Source organism: Callospermophilus lateralis, chromosome 7, assembly GCF_048772815.1.
Source record: "Callospermophilus lateralis isolate mCalLat2 chromosome 7, mCalLat2.hap1, whole genome shotgun sequence".
Classification (NCBI taxonomy): domain Eukaryota; kingdom Metazoa; phylum Chordata; class Mammalia; order Rodentia; family Sciuridae; genus Callospermophilus; species Callospermophilus lateralis.
In genome coordinates this window covers 36,889,132-36,909,771 of record NC_135311.1, presented here as the reverse complement: position 1 = coordinate 36,909,771, position 20,640 = coordinate 36,889,132, and the positions used below count along the sequence as shown (strand labels likewise).

Here is a 20,640-nt window from a genome sequence, read left to right as displayed (position 1 = left end):
TACACAGTCACCATGTACACAGTCACCCCACAGCACAAACATCCACACCCTGCTCTAAAGGACAAATCACTGCCATTACTGGTCTAGGCAGCTAGTGGTCTAGGGCAGTGCTGACCACAGAACCTTCTTTGATGATGGCACTGTTCTTTGTCTACAGCACCCAATAAGTAGACACTTGTCACATGTGGCTATTAAGCACTTGAAATGTGCCTAATGTGACTTAGAAACTGGATTAATTATTTTACTTAATTTTTATTGGTATAGCCACATATAGCTAGTGACTACAATGAACAAATCTAGAGAATTTCTTCTTTTTTACTTTTGTTAGAATAAAAGACTGTCCATACTACATTAGATCAATAACTGTGCCCACGTTATAGTTTTATTTTATCAAAATACCAAAGAATATCTCCTGTGCCACCCTGTATCTTACAGAACCTACCCAGGTTAGAGAATCTCAAGATCTAGTTCTGACCCTGGACTCAGCAACCAATCTGTTAAAGTCCTCTTCATACCACTCAATAACCCTGGCCTTAAAGAGATTAAGTGGCTTGTCCAAGGTTACCCAACTAATCCTGACAAGACCAATGTCAAGAAGTGTCTGTACTCTTAGGATCCATTCATTGTTTCTTCAGGTGATAAATCAGAACTTTATTTTTGCTTCTTCTTGCCAATCCAAGGAGCTTCCTCCTGAGCTCAGACTTCCATAAATGAAAGGTTCTACATGAATAATAAGTATTCACTGTCCGAGTGGTTAGCCCTCTCACCTATTCTTTCTTAAGCCTGAATTCTTACTCCCCATCCTGCAGATGAGTTGTTGAACAGGGGCAATTTGTATTTAGATTCCATTTCTTGGCATCTGCAAGTTCATGCCAGAGAATTTACAATGGCTCATGCTGAACTCATCAAGGTATAAAGGTAATTAGGCATGCTGTTCTAACAGTTTAATTTCCCTGATCTTTTGGTGAACGTTAGGATCCAAGGCAGGATCCTATTCAGTAAATCCCTCCACAAAGAGAAACCTGTAACAATGAGCATCTTAATCGGTGGCAGACAGTGTACAGCGGGGATTTCCAATACTTATTATTTTAAACTGGCCCCAGAACTCTCTCACCCAAGGCACTGGCTGAATAGAGATGAATATGTTCACCCCTCTCAGAGGTGAATGCTCTGACTGCTTCAAAACACTAAATGATAATTCACTGAAGGATTTATATATTATGCTTACTTTGGAGAATCTTTCCCCGTACAATGACAGAGATCATAATCTTATTTTTCCTGTGTGTGTGCACGCGCACACAAACTAATTGTCCTACTCAGTGAAAGATTAAGAAAGCATATTTTTCCATTGTTTTCCTTTAGAACACTGAGCTAGAGAATGATCCTGTAGTTCAAGGAAGCCTAGCTCTGTTAGATCCAGATCTTTGTCCTGTACCATTCTTGGTGGCTTGCACAGCCTATGCTAAGTCCACATTCCAGGATGATTCCTTTATTAGGTTCCCCAAATGGAATTAGGAAAGGTGACTGTCACAGGTTTTGAAGTTTTTTATCTGACACTTTTTGCCCTCCACTTACCTTTGAGGTCCGTTCTGATGCCACATTTACATTTCTAGATAATGTTCCTTTTTAATTCACTGGGGGGGGGGGGACAGGATGTGTTGGTTCTGACTTCATCAGAAATTAGAGAAAAAGGAAGAATGCCCATCTTACCTCAACACTCTACCACACAGGGATTTTATTTTTCTTTCCTCCTTACCCTGCAGAGTTCATTCAATCTGCTGTAGTTACTTTACGGCAGTTTTAAAGTTGCTTACCTTTTACCACCTTGAATTAGAAAGCTGAAAACAATTTTTGTTTGAGGACTAGAATAAAGCTGAAAATATTTTATAGAAAATGTTGGAATAAAATGGAGATATCTTATATATCATATCTAAGTGTACATTAGTCATCCATCTTTCTGTTATAATTTACATTTTTTAAAAAATGAATGAAAATAAAGAACCTCTTTTGTGGGGAATCCCCTTTTCTAAGCTTTTTCATGGCAAAAGAAGTCTATCTTTAGAACTATCTTGGACTTCTTTAAATTTCTAATTTAAATGAAAGGTTCTAAAACTTTTTATACTGATGAGTCTTCTGCTTTTATGGATAAAAATATAAAATAAACTGGTCTGTCACTTTGAGAGTCTCCAAAATCTAAGAATCTATTCATTCATAAGTTGACTCAATTCTCCAAGATTGTTTTACATGTTTCATGTTAACATGAAAACATGCCTGCAATCTTAAATACTTTTATTTGAGGTTTTGATAGAATTGTGGTTCTTATAATATTCTAGGCTCTGAACTACACAAAATAGAGGTGATAACAAAATGTCCATTATCTAGATCTTGAAAATTATCTTCTACCATCTATTCAGTTCTACAAAATAAACAAAATAACCCTCTAAAAGGGCTGGGGTTGTGGCTCAGTGGTACAGCGCTCACCTAGCACGTGCAAGGCACTGGGTTCAATCCCCAGCACCACATAAAAATAAAAAATAAATAAAAATAAAGGTATTGTGTCCAATTACAACTAAGAGAAATATATATTTAAAAAAAAATCAGGGCTGGGGTTGTGGCTCAGTGGTACAGTGCTTGCCTTGCCAGCATATACGAGGCCCTCGATAATCAGCACCACATATAAATCAATACAATAAAGGTATTATGTCCAACTAGAACTAAAAAATATTTTTTTAATAACCCTATAAAATGTAACATGATAAAATCCCTTGGCAACAGTTTAAGCATACTGCAACAATAAGGTCTTCTTTGACCAATGAAAAAATTCTTACTTTTATAAAACTTTTTAAATTGAAGATAAATTGCAAATTGAGAATGTGGACTTTGGAGCCAGTCGAGGTTTGAATTATTCTTTTGTCACTAGTTTTGACTTTAAGCAAGTCATAACCTGTCTGTAACTCAGTATCCTCATTTGTTAATTAGGGTTAATAATATCATCCATTCCATGCAGCTGTTGTGAACTTCAAAGGGTTTGCTAATTTTAAAGTGCTTAGAACAGTACTTAGTACAGTATGTCCTCAATAAAGCTTACCCTCAGACAGTATTGCTGTTTATTATTGTTGTTGCTGCTGATAAACTTTTATTTATGATTTTGATGGAGTTGTGGTTCTTACAAGATTCTAGGCTCTGAACCACACAAAATAGAGGTGATACCAAAATGTCCATTATTTAGATCTAGAAAATAATTTTCTATAAATTGAAGTGGTCCTTGGACTAGGGCTAACTAAACTGAAGGCCACAGAATCTAAATGTAAGCAGAAGAAGGAAGTTCTAGACCTGATGTTATTAACTGGATGATCTTGATTGATTCTACCTGTACTTCTTCACTTATGAAAATCGGTTTTCCTCAGCAAGATGCTTGAAATAATACTTTGTGCTCTTTCTGCTTTCCAGGACAGTTGAAAAAGAATAGAGTCATCAGCGAAATTGGATGAACTCTTTTGGAAAGGTGCCATACAAACAGGATTCACCAGCAGTAAATTATAACTGTCTTGAAACTCCACCATGCAAAATAAGCTTTACAGAAAAATTCACAAAGTTTAATTTTAATTCTTAGTAAGGAGTCCAAACTGGGTGGAGTCAAGATCACTCCCCCTACTCTATAATCATTATTTCCCCTATAAGCCATTTATATGGGATCAACAGCAAAGAGATAAGACATTTTAGTACAACAAGCAATAGATTGATTCTCCTGTGGAAAAGAAAAAAGATATGAGTGTTCTCTACTTTGCTCATAAATCTTTAAGAACTAAACCAAGAACATAGCAGGGTTCATATTTTACTAATCCTGAAAGAAGATTTTAAAAGCTAGTACTGGACAGCATGAGTTAAGTTTGCAGTGCCCAGTGTTCTTTCGCTCAGTGCCAGGTCCTCTCCATCCATCTCTTTCATTCCTGGACACTCTGCTGTGTGCTCATTAGCAGAACTCATACTTTATGTTATGAACCAACCATCACTGACTTAATATTATGATGCTAGATGAAAGAACCAAAGGAGAACATTCTTCTATCAATTTTATCTGCATCCATTCCCTTCAGGGCCATAACAAAAAGTCAATATTCTATGTAGCTCTCCATAGCCTCTACTGAGAAATAAAATTCTTTGTCTAAAAAGATGCTTGTTTTGGAACAACAGAAAGCTGCTGTCTGCAAGTCAAGCCCCTTTGTGGAATACCCTTGTCTTTTAAGTTGCAACTCATCTCATGCAACCTGGAGGCCCCTGACCCATACAATATTCAGAAAGCACTGTTTTAAAGTGGCTTTACAAAACTAAATTAAAATCCAAATCACTTTTCAGGATATGAAATATCAACATGGTTTTGGAAAACATTTTTACTTTTTCAAAAGGGTGATTATTCAATAAACTAGTCACTTATCCTTAGGATGACCAGTACATGTGTAAATTAGGACGTCCTGGAGAGAAGATATGCTCACTGGACTTAATCTGTAAATGTAATTCTATAATGTTGAGGATTTCCTCCCGCTTATGGTCTCTTCTTTAAAGAACACAAGGCTTTTCTAGGAAGATTTAAAGAGACAGCACCAGCCACCATAACAGTGGATCCTCAAATCCGTCCTGCTTTCTCCTAATTTACTTCAGCAAGGAGAATTAAGAGAGAATTTTTAAGGTAAAGCAGCCAGTTTCAGTTTTCTGGAGAAAAGTGTAACACTGTCTCTTTAGTCTCACTTCATTGGGAAGAGAAAAATTCAGGTTTCTTCTTCCTTCCTTTAGTACTCATTCCAAAGAACCTTACTTTGACTTGGAATTTTAGTACAATGATCAATAGACTGATTTTCCTATAAAGGAAAAGAAAAAAAGATAAGTATCCTCTATTTCTTTTCTCATAGATCTTTTAAGAACAAAACCAAATAGTTTCTGTTGGCCTTTGATATTTTTATTAGATCAGTAACAATTTGTTGTGTCTCAACTAAAGTAAGCTGGAATTCTAACAGTTATATATAAAAAGTACACTCTCCATTTTAGCACAAATATTAATACAGATTAACACCACAGATCTATGAAGAAATTAACTTTCAAAGAAAAATATACAGCTTAATTTGGTGGGGAAAGTTCTAAAAATAATGTAATGCCAAGTTTCTGACCATTTAACATGTAATTTTCTTTTTCATCTGAAGTTATGAATCACTTTAAGCCCACAAAATTTAAAGTGATAAAAGCAAATAAAACTTTGCTTTTAAAAAAATTAAGCTAATAATGCTCCATGGACAGTGATGGGAATTCATGAGTTATAAAATATACTTGCATGTATATATACACACCTCTAAAGTGTAAAAATTGAGCGATAAATATCTTAGAATAATGACTTTATAACTACAAAAAGCAGCACCTCATACTCAAGTACTAAAAAGCAAATCTACAAGAATTTGCCATACAATTAGACGTTCTCCAGGGAAAAAAGTTAATTTGATTCAAGTACTTAGTCCTACTCTTAATATTTTAGACCAAACATTTTCTGATGCTGCTGAACTTTCTGTTTTATTCTTTCAACTCTAGCAAAGGAAAACAGTATAGTAAAGATTTTTATTTCTGGAATTTGATTTTAAACAACAAAAGGAAAGTAACACAAAAATAATGAGTTTATCACTTTACAAGTTTAAATGTTCTTACTTGAAATCTGACAAAAATTAGCATTATTAGTTCAACAGTTTTGGGTTTCCCTTCCATTTCCCTGTTGGAGGCAAATGATAATGCTAATTTTTTATTTGGGACACTCATCCTGGCTCATGTGACTACACAGAAAAAAGCTGAGACCTTACCTTCTATCAATACTCAAAGACTATGTAAAAGTATTACTTTATTTTCTAATCATAATAAAATGTTTTAATAAACCTATAAATGGTGAAGGAGTGGTTTAAATATTTCAAAATGCATTAAGACTCAGAAACTACACTATAGAAATCTGTCCAGCACACTAGCTATTGATTTGTCCCTTCTCTTTTTTTATTAGAGTTACCATAAATGAGCTCCATTTTTTCAGCTTTTTTTTTTTTTCCCCTGAGTACAAATGGTTCTATACTACCCAAAGGAGAAAAGCGTCCCAAGCTTTATCTTAAAAGCAAGGAAGAAATATGTTCTTCTATCTCACAAGATGTTTGTATTTGAAAAAGAAAATTCTTTTCATTTATTCTACCTTTTGTACAATATTTCAATATAAGATGAAAAATGGATTTCAAGTGTGTGAGTTACTGATTTTTTTTCCTAACTTCATAGACATTTTGTCCCTTATCTGGAGGATACTGGCTACAGACTTGCTGAATACAAGGCCAGCTAGTATTAAAGAGACAACTATCTCAAGTGTGAAGATTATGTGGCTCTTTTGTAAAAAACACCAGAAAACAATGCCTTTACCCAAACAATTGGATCTAGAGACTTCTATTACGAGCTCAAGGAAAGCAAAAGTACTAAAAGTGTTCTAAGACTATAACTTTAGGTAAGCCAATCAACCCTTACTTCTTTAAAAAAGGGATAATTTTAGTATAATGTGACCTGCTGCTTCTTTCCCTAATCAGAAGATTCCAGAAGTAACTCAAAACTCAAAGTAGAACTGAAATTAACAAAATAAAAACTGAACTGTTTTGAAACTATGACTCAACTTCTTACAACCCACACACTAAACTAGGAGCATAAATTAGCATAGAAGTGATAGGTCTTTTAGGCATAAGTCACTCATGTATAAACCAAGTAAAATATATTAAAGAATCTTATAAGGAAGCTACTTTTTGTGGCTGAGATCCTATACGGGTTTAGATTTTCTTCATCCTTAATAGATTTTTTTTACCAAATATGATATAATTAAAAAATCTTTTAGAATTATGAACAAGAAAAATGTACTAAGATACAGAGGTACTAAAAATATTGCTGCTGTCTACAACTGAGTGAAGAAAAGTTGCTGTGGCAATGGATGGGTTGAGGGTAAAGGAAACAGGGGATAAGAGTATACCCTCTCAAAGTAAATAACTAAATAGCTTAAAAAAAAGACCATCAGACAAATGTTGACGTATACTAGTCTCTAATAATCATTAGATTTCAATAATATGATTTAAACCTGCAGTAGAGCGGCTAGGTAGGTAGCTCAGTCACACAGCACTTGCCTAGCATGCATGAAGCTCTATAGTCAAAACCTGCACCAAAAAAAAAAAAAAAAAAACCTAAACAAACAAAAGAACCCCTCAAAAAACAAACTAACAAAACTTTCATAAGAGTTTAAACATGTCATAAGAACTTCCATTTCACTCATTTAAAAAATACCCTTAGAAGTCCTTTTTAACTCTACAGTCCTAAAAACTATAGACTTTATCTACCCTGATCCCTTTTAACCACTACTTTGTGGACTTGCATTATTCAAAAGAAAATATAAGACCAATGAAATCTATCAATATGGATTTTTCTAAATTTAAGTTCTGTTTCTGATTAAAAATGGGATATAGCTCAGTGGTACCGTGCTTGCCTAGCATTCTCAAGGCCCTGGGCTTGATCCCCAGAGTAAAACACACAAACATACACACACACACACACACACACACACACACACACACACGACACTCCATGTTTACCTAAAATTATTGTAATGCTGAAAAATGCCTGACAAAGGTAGAGTAATTCAGAAGACCCTGTATTCCTAAAGAGAGAAAAGAAGCACATTATACAATGCTAAATGACAATATGAATGATGTGTCCAATCACAGCTATCTGTGAGTTACACAAAAATGTTCATCAGAATTGTGTTCTCTAATCATAATATGTCAAATTATCATGTCATCTACAACTAAAAAAAATTTTTAAAAAATGTGAAAGAAACAGTGTCATGTGAAAAACAGAAGTATAAAAGAAAAATTATGCTCCATCTAGCTTAGAAAATAAACTCAAGACATTTTTAGGGTACTAAAACCCTAAATCCCTGCTCACTTCTTACCATGTTTAAAGCAACTAAAATCTCTGCTTCTAATCTAGGAAACAAATATCCACAGACAGCAAGCTCTTTCCAAGTAGCACTAATTTCAAGCCTCAACCCAATCAAAACTAGAAAGTTAGTATTAGATTTTAGTTACATTTATGGTATCAAAATAAAATTCAATGTATTCTTCTATCAATCCACTCTCACTGGAGGTTGATAGAAGCAGTAATTATTAACATAAATTACTATAATAACTATGAGCCATTAGAACCGAAGAATCACTCACAGTTAAAACTTAACAGTAGACTTAGAAAGTTTCCTTGGTCTATTAGTAAAATTAAGAGAAAAATTTTCCTAAATGCCTTGTTGTAATAACATGAGAGACTACTATTCAATAGGTTGACATTTCTTTTTTTATTTATTTTTAATTTTTTTTTAAGTTTTAGGTGGACACAATATCTTTATTTTACATTTATGTGGTGCTGAGGATTGAACCCAGTGCCTCGTGCATGCTAGGCGAGAGCTCTACCACTGAGCCACAACCCCAGCCCAGGTTGACATTTCTATGCTCAACTCCACTATCTGCTTTCCTACTTGGAGAAAGCTACATAAAGTTTTGTACAGGAAAGCATTTCTTACAACCGGGAAACTAAGAATAGTGAGTGGTTATGCTTATACTTCCTCTCTCTTTCCCATTGACTCCTTTTTCCTCTCAAGGCCATTAAAAGTGAAATGGCATCTCCATTAAGAGAAAGGTTTATGACTACCAATCTTTGCAAAACCACATAATCAAAATATTCCAGGTGTTTCTCTGGTAGAATACGTCCTCCCTGTCCATGTTACATCAATTGACACTGTTACAGGCACAGCTAAGGCTACAGAATCCTTGATGAATATTAGACTATAATGTAAGCCATGTCAGCATACAAATGTGAAAGAAAAGGGCTGGGGCTGTAGCTCAGCGGTAGAGTGCCTACCTAGCATGTGTGAGGCACTAGGTTTGAGACTCAGCACCACATAAAGGTATCATGTCATCTACAACTAAAAAAAATTTTTTAAAAATATGAAAGAAACAGTGTCACGTGAAAAACAGAAATAAAAATTATGTTCCATCTAGCTTTGAAAAGAAACTCAAGACATGTTTAGGGTACTAAAACCCTAAATCCCTGCTCACTTATTACCATGGTTAAAGCAACTGAAATCTCTGCTTCTAATCTAGGAAACAAATATCCACAGAAATAAGAAACCTCCTGGTGCTGAATCCACAAAACTCCACAGTAATCTTGGTTACTTTTTATACTCTTGACATTTAAAATACCAGAAATACAATCCCGAGTGCCTTTTCCTTCCACCTGTCATGTTGCCGCACGAGATCACCAAGACACTGACTAAAACCTATGAACACAGATCAGTGACATTTCATTCTAAACTATTTGAGCACTTAAAAGCCTAGAGCCCATTACTTAATATAGAGAAGTGTATGCATACTAGATAGTGAAAAATAAAGGACTCCAACTAGTGCCACTACCAAATGGAAATACAGAAGTGATACTCTTTTCCACAAGTTATTTGGCAAAATACTGATTTTAAACAGGGATATTACATTAACAATTATCTTTGTACACTGAGAATTCTGACAATGGAAGACTTTTCTGAACTAAATGGCATGTCCCTGGCTTAAAAGAAAACCTAAAGGGATCAACAAAGTTTTAAATAGAATTTAATATTTAACTATCTAATTTCACCTCTGTTGATCAACAGTCAACTCTGAAACAATATTAGAGCCAAAAGTTTATTATAAACACTTTAACAGGTTTTGCCTCTGTTTCTTAAGTTGGCCTAAGACTACTCTCCTGATTTTGATTACCTTCTGATATGGATTATCACTTTCGCAAAGTCATTCTTATAAACTCAATCTTTCTCTTTCTCATCTTGAAACTTTCATTTTATTCTTTTATTGGATTTAAAAAATGCTCTCAAAGAGCAGGAGTTGATTGAATGGCAAAAATAATACACACACATGCATTTATGACATGATATGGAACATATGAAATGGATTGTGAAAGTGGGGAAGGAATAAACTTTATTGGCCCATAGAAGGGATGAGGGAACAAGAAGGAAGGGCTGGGAAAAAGAATGAGTATGTGTGGGGAAACTAAAACTGAATGATTTAAATGTGCAAATACACTTTATAACCTCCAACAATCAATGGAGAAGTAGATATGTACATAAGATACAGGAGGCTAAAGTGAGTTTCACTTTGTAGTTGATGCTACTTGTACCAGCTCTATCATTAGTAAGTCACCATTTAATTCTGCCACATCAGACAAGGCTCCCTCTGGTTAGTGTAAACAGGTTTTCCATCCTGGGATGCAGTGTGACCCGCCAGCGCTCAGAAGGCATGCTTGTGACGAACTTGCACACCTTCCAGTTCCCCACCTCCAACGGCGGCCAGGGTCTCCAGTCTGCTTAAGCGCTCGAGGCTTCTTCCAAGAATTTCTTCTAGCCGACTGCGTAATACCTGGGCCCCTTCGAGTTCCACCTGCAGAGTTTGATCTCTCTCAGAGCTGATTGAACATGCCACATAGAAGGAAAATGGATTAGCCATCAACTGTAACAAGTCCACATATGTTTCCAAAGAGCCATCAATGCTACTCTAGACCATGAGATTTTCTAAAGTAATGTTCTCCAGAACATCATAAATGAATGAGCTCTTTGGTGCAGCACATGCAGTCACTACTGGTAGATTTGCAAGGCCTGTTCTTTCTTCAAAGCCTGCCCCTTTAGGCCAGATTCTGGGCAAATCTCAAATAAAATTATAGTCCTATGATTGCTCTCACCCTCCTACAGGCCCCATAAGAGAAATTTCATTATTAAAAGCTTTTGTTTCTGAAAAACTAAAACCCAGGAAAAAATTAAATGTAAACTGAAAGGGATGGGGATATAGCTCAGTTGGTAGAGTGCTTGCCTCATATGCACAGGCCCCTAGGTTCAATCCCTAGCACCACAAAAAAAAAAAAAAAAAAAAGTAAACTTGCTTCCATGATTACCTAAAATTATTGTAATGCTGAAAAATGTCTGACAAAGGTAGAGTAATTCAGAAGACCCTGTGAAGCAAGACTGAGCCAAGTAGAATTGCTGAGGATAGCTATTTTTTACCAAAATGGACAGTGTTCTGAAAACAATCCAGTTCATGAAGACAAAAGATCCAGGGGTTCTTTAAAAAGAAAATATTTTTAAGCCCAACAAGAAATTAGAAGAAATGGGAATAATAAAAAAATTAAAACTGTGAAAGAGAAAAAAGGATTGGGAGAGAAAGTGAAATGGGTGGGGGGGGAAGGTAATAGAAAATAAACACAAAAGACAAAATATACATGACCAAAAATCAAGAGGTACAAGAAAATATAATCATCATGATGGTTACAGATAATTCTGAGGTAATATTAGGTATTGCAATGAATGTATTACCTTCAATGATATTCAATGATACTAAACTAATATCTGAGTCCTTTATAGCTGTACTTTTATAATAGAACAGCCTTTAACAGGACACAGAACATACACCAAATGCTTACTATATGCAAGGCACTGTTTGGATGCCTAAGCTGTCTTCTCATTTAATCCTCACAGTAACTATGTGAAACACACACTATTCCTGACAAGATTTAGACACTGAGGCTTGTAGCCATCTACACAACAAATAACAAAGTGGATAGCTTTCTTTTTCTCTCTTCTATGGTATTATTAGCATCTGCACTTAATAAAGAATAGAAGAAATAAAAGAAATGAAAAGAATAAAGGGATTTTTTTTTTTAAAAAAAGGGAAAAACAAAGTTGGGCATGACAGCACATGCCTATAATCTCAGTGACTTGGGAGACTGAGGCAGGAGGATCACAAACTCAAGGCCAGCTTCAGCAACTTAGTGAGATCCTGTCTCAAAAATAATAATAATAACAATAATAATTATTATTATTATTTAGTAAAGGGAAAAGTTACTCTCTTACCTCTCTGGATGGGCATGGAACTTCACCAGGCTGCTATAGAGCTGTCTCTCAGCTTGTAAGGCCTCATTGAGTCGACTCTTTTCATCTACTAGTCCTTCTAGCATCAGCAACAACTAAAGAAAGAAAAGAAGCAACATACAAATGGAAAAGTGAGACATGAAGCCAAGTTCATCCTGAAAAAGAAAAAAAATGTATTTGCACAAACTCTGACCAAAAAGTCCCAGTCTTTTATTACTTAAGATCTCCGTAGTATCTTACAGTTTTAATCAATGACACAATATTGTTTTATATCTTAGCTGAATTCAAATATGAGCGCAAGAAAGAAAAAAAAGGAGACAAAAGTCAGAAGCATAGGAAAGAAGCCCCCAAAAAAGTGAGAAAGGATAGGTAAGAGGGAAACATACAATAGGACTTTCTAGTTTTCAATGTTCATGCAATAAACATTTATTGAGCACCTTTTAATATGACAGACTCTGTTCTAATTCTAGGGAAAAGCTTACTATCTAGTGGGAGGAAAAGACATCCATCAACATACATATGTCCTTGTGAGATATACTACATGACATAAAAATAATGGGCTATGATAATGTGTAAATAGCAGAGATGTTTAAGCTAAAATTAAAGCTGGAGGGGGGATGAGAAGAACAGTTAGTGAGAGTAATAGTAATGGATGTAGAGCATAGGTAGATAAATCTTTTTGAAAAAATTTGGCATTGAAAAGGTCAAGCATAAAGTAGAGCTACAGAGAAACTCAAGGCAAAGGCAAGGTTGTTTCCTCTCTTCCTTTTTTAAATTGGGAGTTGTCTGAACATGGCTAAATGCAGGCAGATGATAAAGAGTTAATTGAGAGAGAAGTGACTTATGTTTGAGAGTGAAGGATAACTGACAGTATATGTCCAAAAGCAACTGCTACTCCTTCAGAACTACAAAGGTTAGAAATAGGCATGTATGACTGCTACTGAGCAAGGTACTGTGGAGTATGGATTCTCTATGAAATACCATCAATTGACCTAGATTTTCTTCAAAAGTAGTTGAGATTGACAGTCTTCATATTGCTTATTTCAAATAAAAAAATAAAGTCTGCATTTCAATAATTTACCTGTTGTCTTCGGTTTCCTGAAATTTCTTGACCCTGGGATTCTACTGAAGCAACTTTTTCTCGAAGAAGTAAGACTTCTTGTGTCAGGCGTTCCATAGCTGGTATGTCTTCAGGATCAACCAGTTGCATTTGCAGGTCCTAGAAATTAAAAAACAAATAATAAGTATAGATTTTAAAATAGTAATAAAAGCTGTTCTAGCAGAGGAGCAAGGGAACAGATATTCTTGAAATAATCTACTATAAGTGGGATATTGATAAGCACTGGTCAAGGGACCAAATGTATCCACATATTGTTTGAAGATGCCCTACAGGTAATCTGAGTTCCAACACTTCCAACAGTCTTTAAAAAGCTTTGAAAGACCTTTATGAGGTCTTCTTTTATCTGTATGTTCCTGGTCAAGGACTCCAGATCAGCAGCCTGCACCTGTAGCTCTTCCTCTTGTACAGCCATCATAGACTGTAGAGCAGAAAGTTCCATCTGGGGACAGAAGAAACACTGGAGTCAGCAGGTAGAGGAAACAACAGCTGTGACATTTACATTTCAACAATGAGGCAACTGCTTTTCATATCACATCACTATCAGCCAATAATGCAAAAGAAAACAAGAACATGAATAAAGCTCTACTGGAACAAATCAATAAACCACACAGCATGGTACCAAATGTTGTTTCATGGGAAGTTGTAATGGTTGTTTTTAATGGTGTTCCTCTACTTGAGTTAACAGTATAAAACCACCAAATTTATTTAATTTAACCATATTTATTATGACACCTAAAAACTGGTTATCTTTAGCAGAAGTAAAAGATAAAGTTTTTCTTCATATAAGTTCCTTAGCTAATAGATTAAAACATTATAGAACACCTCCATCATGCAAAACTTAATGAATTAATAAATAAGGCATCAAAGAAAAATAGCTGCTAACATCAGAGATCACTAAATATTACATGCTTCCTACTAAACATGTTACCACCTACAATGGAATCTTACACACAGTTAGCACTGTAGGCCCTAAACTTTCAGTGTTGTATTTTCCTTCCCTCTTCACTAGAAAATGATAAACATTGTTATAAGAAATTTATTAAAAATTATGATAATAACGATAGCTGAGTTGTTCTCACAAACTTATCGATCTGCCTAATCTACTTCTTGTCCTTCAATATCATCCACTTTTCTCATTCTTCATTTTCTAGGAATACAAGACTTTTTCTGTTCTTGTAACACACACTCTTGATTCATGGGCTTTATACCTATTACTGGGTCTGCCTGAGATATCTTTCCCAAGGATGCTTCCTTCCCATCCTCAGGACCCCAGTGTCATCTGCTCAAAGAAGTCTTCTTTGACCACTCCAGTTAAGGTGATCCCCATCCATGTTACTTTCTATCACTTTTTTTTTATATCACTTATTTTAATCTTCAATTATAATATTATAATATTTTATAATGCTTATATGAGCAAATGTGTCAAGGAAATCTTATGTTTATAATTCATAGTATCTAGTGGCATAATTATTATAACATATTATAATTTATAATATAACATGTTTCTTGTCTTTTATCTCTCTGGTAGAAATTACATAGAGCCAGAATGGGACACTGTTGATATTGCTCACTATCTCAGCCCTGCACTCGCTTACAGAAAGTATCCCATATATGAATGAATGAACAAGTGAACAGATGAATCCTCACAGAAACCCTATGGGGCAACTACTTTTCAATTTACAGATAAGGTGACTTCTACACCTTAACTTACAGATGAGGTAATTGAGACAGAGAGAAATTAAGGAACCAATTCAAAAATCACAGAGCTAGTAAGTGGCAGATCCAGAGTATGAACTTGTGGAAGCAAACTTGATTCACTAGGCATAATGTCTTTCCTGTAGGTACCGTATATCCATATAATCTTTACGGCAATGGCAAGTTATTTTAAATAAATATTTTAAAGAACTATTTTAAGATAATCTTTAAAAATTCAGTGGAACAAGTGAAGAGAGATGGTAGAGAAGCCAATTTAAAGTATAACTAAGCTTCCTAAAGGAAGCAACACTTCTTCCTTAAGCACATAAAATTTAAGTCAAAAGTAAGAAAAATTTTATTTGTGTATTTTCTAATTCCATCAATGCTTGCAGTATAACTGTATGGGCTCATAATGATTTAGTAACAGTTATCTGATAGTTTTAACTACCTTTATTTTCCTTCCATGCTGAAGGAGCTCAATTAGTGTAACTCTTGACCTTTCTTTGTCCCCAATCAGGGGGAGGGACTTGACCTATCTGTACACAGTGGAAGAATAAACCAGGCCTGCTTGGCTATCCCCACTTCCTCTCCTTAGAAGACACTGGCCTAAAGGAAGACTATTTTTTATCACTGCTTCTCTAAAGGCAGTTTGTTGCCCACCACGGAGTAGTCTGCCAGGCCCAATGCTGCCTGTGACTGAGCAGGTCAATTACCCAATCCAGGTCCAACATCGGTTCTTACATTAAGTTTTCTAAGACTCTGTCAGTATTAAATCTGATAAAGCTTCAGGCTATCTGCCACCAATTTGTTTTATTTCTCAATTTGTTTAGGGTTGGGTATGGAAAAAGGGGTGCTATTTATCAGACCTTCTTCAAAGAGATAGATAGATAGATAGATAGATAGACAGACAGACAGACAGACAGACAGATAGATAGATAAATAGATAGATACAGACATCCAGGTACTTGGTTCCATTGAAGAAAAATGAAAACATGAAGAAGAAAACATTTTTACAGCATGATAAAAGGTCTGCAGGTAAGACTGACACAGGTTTTAAATCCTCGCATAAACTCCTTTACAAGGTATTTAAACTAATGATTTCCTCAAGTGTAAAATGGGAATAATATAGCTACTTTTCAGGGCTACATAATTTTACAAGAACTTGGCACATTGCAGGGAGTTAATGAAGTAACTACCGCTGCATCTATATACTACTATAATATCAAGACAGGGAATATGGGGAAAATCGCATAGCTTTTGGTAAATACCTCATGTTAGATGGAATGTGGAAACACATTTATATGTTATTGGACTTAGAAAAGGGTAATGGATTAAGGATTCATGAAGTTAAGCAATGGCTAAACATCATTCATTCAAAATATTCATTCATAAGCATTATAATTTTATGAGCATGAAAACAGAACAGAATCAAAAAGTAACATTACTCTGGATTTGGTACATATGAGAAAAACAGAAATAGTATGTGAAAATTAAAATATCTGACATGAATAATCAATCAATGGCTAAAGTAGAGGAAAAAAGGGAAAGGACTAGGGGATTTAAAAACTAATTTTTTTAAATGCCATGTATGAATTGGTTTATAAGCAAAAATATGGTAATGAAATCAAAAGGTATAATAAGACAATTTCATCATAAATATAGAGATTTTATATTATAGATCAAATTATAGCAAAAAGGTAGAAAAAGCTAGGAACTGAGCTAGCTAACTTAACTTAGGAACCCATGACACTGACTTTTTTTTTTTAATATTTTTTGGTTATTGATGGACATCTATTTTATTTGCTTATCTATAGGTGGTGCTAGGAATCAAACCCAGTATCTCACACATATGAGGCAAGCACTCTACCACTGAACTACATACAACTCCAGTCCCTGACTGACCTTTTAAAATAGATCCATAGCAACATGTGTTTAGTTTTTATCTGTAATGCTATGTTGTAGCCCTAACATTTCTTCTACGTCATAGTTGGACATACAACTGGCTGTATGGGGAAGACAGAGGAAGGATTTCTATAAGACCGAGAGGTTTCTTCTAAGAAAATGGATGAAAATTACTGATAGAAATAGTTCATGCATAAGATGGGGAAGAGTATCTATTCCAAGAAATGACTTCTTAGAAAGAAAGTATTTGGAGACACAAAAGACTTTGAGTCTAAATCTTAGCTTTGGCATTTATTAGTTAGGACTAATCCCTGTCCCATTAAAAAATAAATAAATTAGTGTTTCAGCTTTTCCATCTATAAAATAAGTCCAATACCATCTATTTTGTGTAGAGTTGTGAACACTGGCATTAATTTAAGAATTCAGCACAGTCTAATGCATATAATGAGTACTCAATAAATATTATTGCTCATACTCAAATTTCTCTTGCTTAATGCTTCTAAACTATAATTCCATGAGTCTAATGTCATAATTCTAAGCAGTAATAACATAGCATTTCCTCTTTTCACAAGTGTTTTACAATAATTTTGTTACAGTTATCAATGGGTATAAAAAACTTCATTATTTCAGTAGTTAAAAAGCTTTAAAGGTCCCCATTATAAAATAAGAGGATCTTATTGGATAATATATATATAATGTATGCATATATATATATCTTATTTACATATATTATTATATTATATACAATATATTATCTATATCTTACATATACATCTTTTATTTATAAACATACACACACACACACACACACACACACACACACACATGAAATGATTTATATTTTTTTCCAAAAAGAAAAAAGGTATACCTTATATTTGAACTTAGATATTATACTTAGAGAATTGTACTTTTAAATATCAACTATTCTTGGGGGGGGGACAGGAATTTAGAAATCAGCCTTGACTAAAAACTCACCTGACTTTCTCTTTCTTTTTTAGTCATAAGTACAAGTTCCTCTTTGGCATTACTCAGTTCTTTCTCCAGTCCTGCAACTGTGTCCAAGTCTCCTAAAATGAACACATAGTGCCAGTTTTAATCACTCAAAACATGTAATCTCTGCTGCCTCATTTTTGAGAAATTTACTTGGAATATGCATTCCAGCAATTAAGAAAATACACACACACACACACACACACACACACACACACAGAGGTTTTTTTTATAGCATTATTTATAACAGCAAAATATTGCAATCACCCTACATGCAAAAGAATCAATCGGAATCAGCTACAGTATATTCACACTAAGGACTATATATATACAGCTATAAAAAAGAATGAGGAAGTTCATGAACTTATATGAAGCAATTTCAAGGATATGTTAACTGAAAGAAGCTATGTTCAAAAGAATACTTCTATCTGGAAAAGGGGGAAATATGTGACACACACATACAAATTATGTATGCACATGATTCATCTGTTTATTTTTGCAAAAAGATATTTCATTAAGGAGAATACAGAATTTAACAATTTACCTTCAGAGAATGAAAAGAAACATGAGAGAAAAGATTGGAAAGCAGATGGGACTTCTGAGAATATCTTTTTCATATATTTGACTTTTTTAACTGTGTTAATGTTAAATTTTGAATGTGTTTGACAATAATAGGACAGAAAAATCTAAAATTATGGAATACAGAAGTACGTATTATAATAATTTTTTAAAAGACACAATCCACTTACAGAACAAACGGAGTGGGAAGATAAGGGCAAGATAACTCTTTTTTGTAAAAGAATTTCATAAGAGATAAGAGAAAAAATTTAAGAACTAGGAAATTAATTTTTAAAAGTTCAAGCAAGGTTTAAAGAATGCTAAAGCTACTGACTATTAGGAAACACAACTGTCAGCATCTCAAGCTATTAGCCTGTAGAGCACTTACTAATTACAAAGGGGAAAATGAACCTTTACAATGGAGAGATCTGGCACACATTACAACCTTAACCAAAGGATGAAATTTGTTACCACTACATAAAAATTTTTCCACATTTGATGATCTGATACTTATTCCTGTATATCCAATTATTCAACTTGATGCAAACTGACCAATATGCATTAATGGGATATACCCAGAAAGACATCACTCATAGGATTCTTGACAAAAATGTTTAACCTGAACCTAACCATGAGGAAACAATGATAGACACTGCTCTGAATTCTTCAAAAATCCTAATGTTGTAAAAGACAGGAGGAAAAAGGTTGGAAAACTGTTCTAGATTAAAGTAGACTGAAGACAGGACATCTAAGCATAATGCATGACCCCTGGTGGCAAGAAGAAGCAACTACAGAAAATGTTATTGAGACAATGAGAATTCTAAATATGGATTATATATTTAGATAGTAAAAATACATTAAGGTCAAATTTCCCAAACATGATAATTACATTGTAAACATGTAGGAGAATGCCTTTGTCCTTAGAAAATACTTGCTGAAATATTTACAGATCAAATGTCATGATGTTTATAAGAAATTCAGAAAAAAAGCATTATATCTACATATGTTGTGCACATGGAAAGAAATAACGCAAATATAGCAAATGTTAACAATTGATGAATCCTAATAAAAATGTATATGGGTATTCACTACACTATTGTTGCCACTTTTCTGTAGGTTTGAAATTTCCAGAATAAAAAGTTGGGGGAAAGTATGTTTTTTTCTGCTATCATATATACCTAATTAAAATAAATAAATAAATTTTTTAAAGAAAAAGGCAAATATAAAGTAAATTACACAAATCTAGCATTCATTATTTTTGGGGCAATGCAAAGGTTTCTTGTTAGATAATGAAACTTGTGCAATTTTTTCCCACAGAATCATCTAATACCATACACTATAATACAGGTGCAAACTTTCTACATTCTTGGTGACAAAAGAAATCACAAGTTAATTGTTTAAGTTTATACCCTTTCTGGTTCCAGCATTATAATCCCTACCTCATTAATTATCACCAGTAGCTACTTCTGTAATTCTCTGGGAAATAGCTTCCTTAAAGCTACCCTAAATACCAACCTTTTGCTCTGTAAAAGCAGAAACTCCAATCCAAGGTTTCTACTTGAGTTTTGCTCCCACCATGCTTAGAATGTGATTGTCTTTGGGGAGTTCAAGCCCTACAGCCATTCCTTGGATAAGGATGAGTTTGGAAAATAATCCAGTTATATTGTCCCTCCTAACGCTTTAATGTAAGTGTTGTCAAGTTACTATGAGCACCCCACTATTGAAAGATATCCAGTAGAATGTATCAGTTCCATTGGTCCCACTGTGCAGGTTTGGAAATACTATTCTGGCATTTCCGAATCCCTGCAAAACTCTCTCAAAAGGAGAATTAGGATTCGGTTTCCCTGGAGTAAACTGTGAACTCTTTTTTTAAAAAATATTTATTGTAGTTGTAGTTGGATACAATATCTTTAATTAATTAATGTATTTTTATGTGGTGCTAAGGATCAAACCCAGGGCCTCGCCTGTGCTGGGCGAGCACTCTACCACTGAGCCACAACCCCAGCCCCAACTGTGAACTCTTATCAACATAAATTATGGGCATTTCTTCTCAGAACTGACATGTCTCCAGCCTTTCAGAGGAATCCAAACATTTTTTTCTGTTAAAAGAAAGAGTTGTGGCCAAACCTATTAATATAAAGATACAGGAAGGAAAAAAAAAGATCTTTTCATGAAACAAAATTTGATACTTACCTAATGTGGACCTGGGAATGCTGGCATCCTCTTTAGCAGGCAAGGAAGTCCTATCATTTCTGGAGGGTATTTGCATTGATGCCTAAAAATTGGAATAGTTGGGGAATTTAGGAAGACACAGGAACTATGATCACAATGGCAGGACTTGCAATATTCTCACACAGTTTCACATTAAAAGTTATTAAAC

The 20,640-nt window shown here is 34.5% G+C and overlaps 1 protein-coding gene across 18 annotated transcripts in view; it reads right to left on the bottom strand.

The window, feature by feature from the left end:
• The window catches only part of Pde4dip (phosphodiesterase 4D interacting protein), a 226,783-nt gene that overhangs the window by 40,614 nt on the left and 165,529 nt on the right, over window positions 1-20,640 (bottom strand). For 11 of the 18 annotated variants that reach the window (XM_076863220.1, XM_076863210.1, XM_076863221.1 and 8 more), the window contains 6 exons: window positions 20,454-20,535; window positions 17,688-17,779; window positions 13,438-13,554; window positions 13,077-13,214; window positions 11,978-12,090; window positions 10,397-10,539 (listed from right to left, as the gene is read on the bottom strand). In XM_076863220.1, coding sequence (XP_076719335.1) covers window positions 10,397-10,539; window positions 11,978-12,090; window positions 13,077-13,214; window positions 13,438-13,554; window positions 17,688-17,779; window positions 20,454-20,535 — 685 coding nt within the window. The remainder of the gene's footprint in view (window positions 1-10,396; window positions 10,540-11,977; window positions 12,091-13,076; window positions 13,215-13,437; window positions 13,555-17,687; window positions 17,780-20,453; window positions 20,536-20,640) is intronic. The other 7 variants (XM_076863226.1, XM_076863211.1, XM_076863225.1 and 4 more) reach the window with 1 other exon arrangement.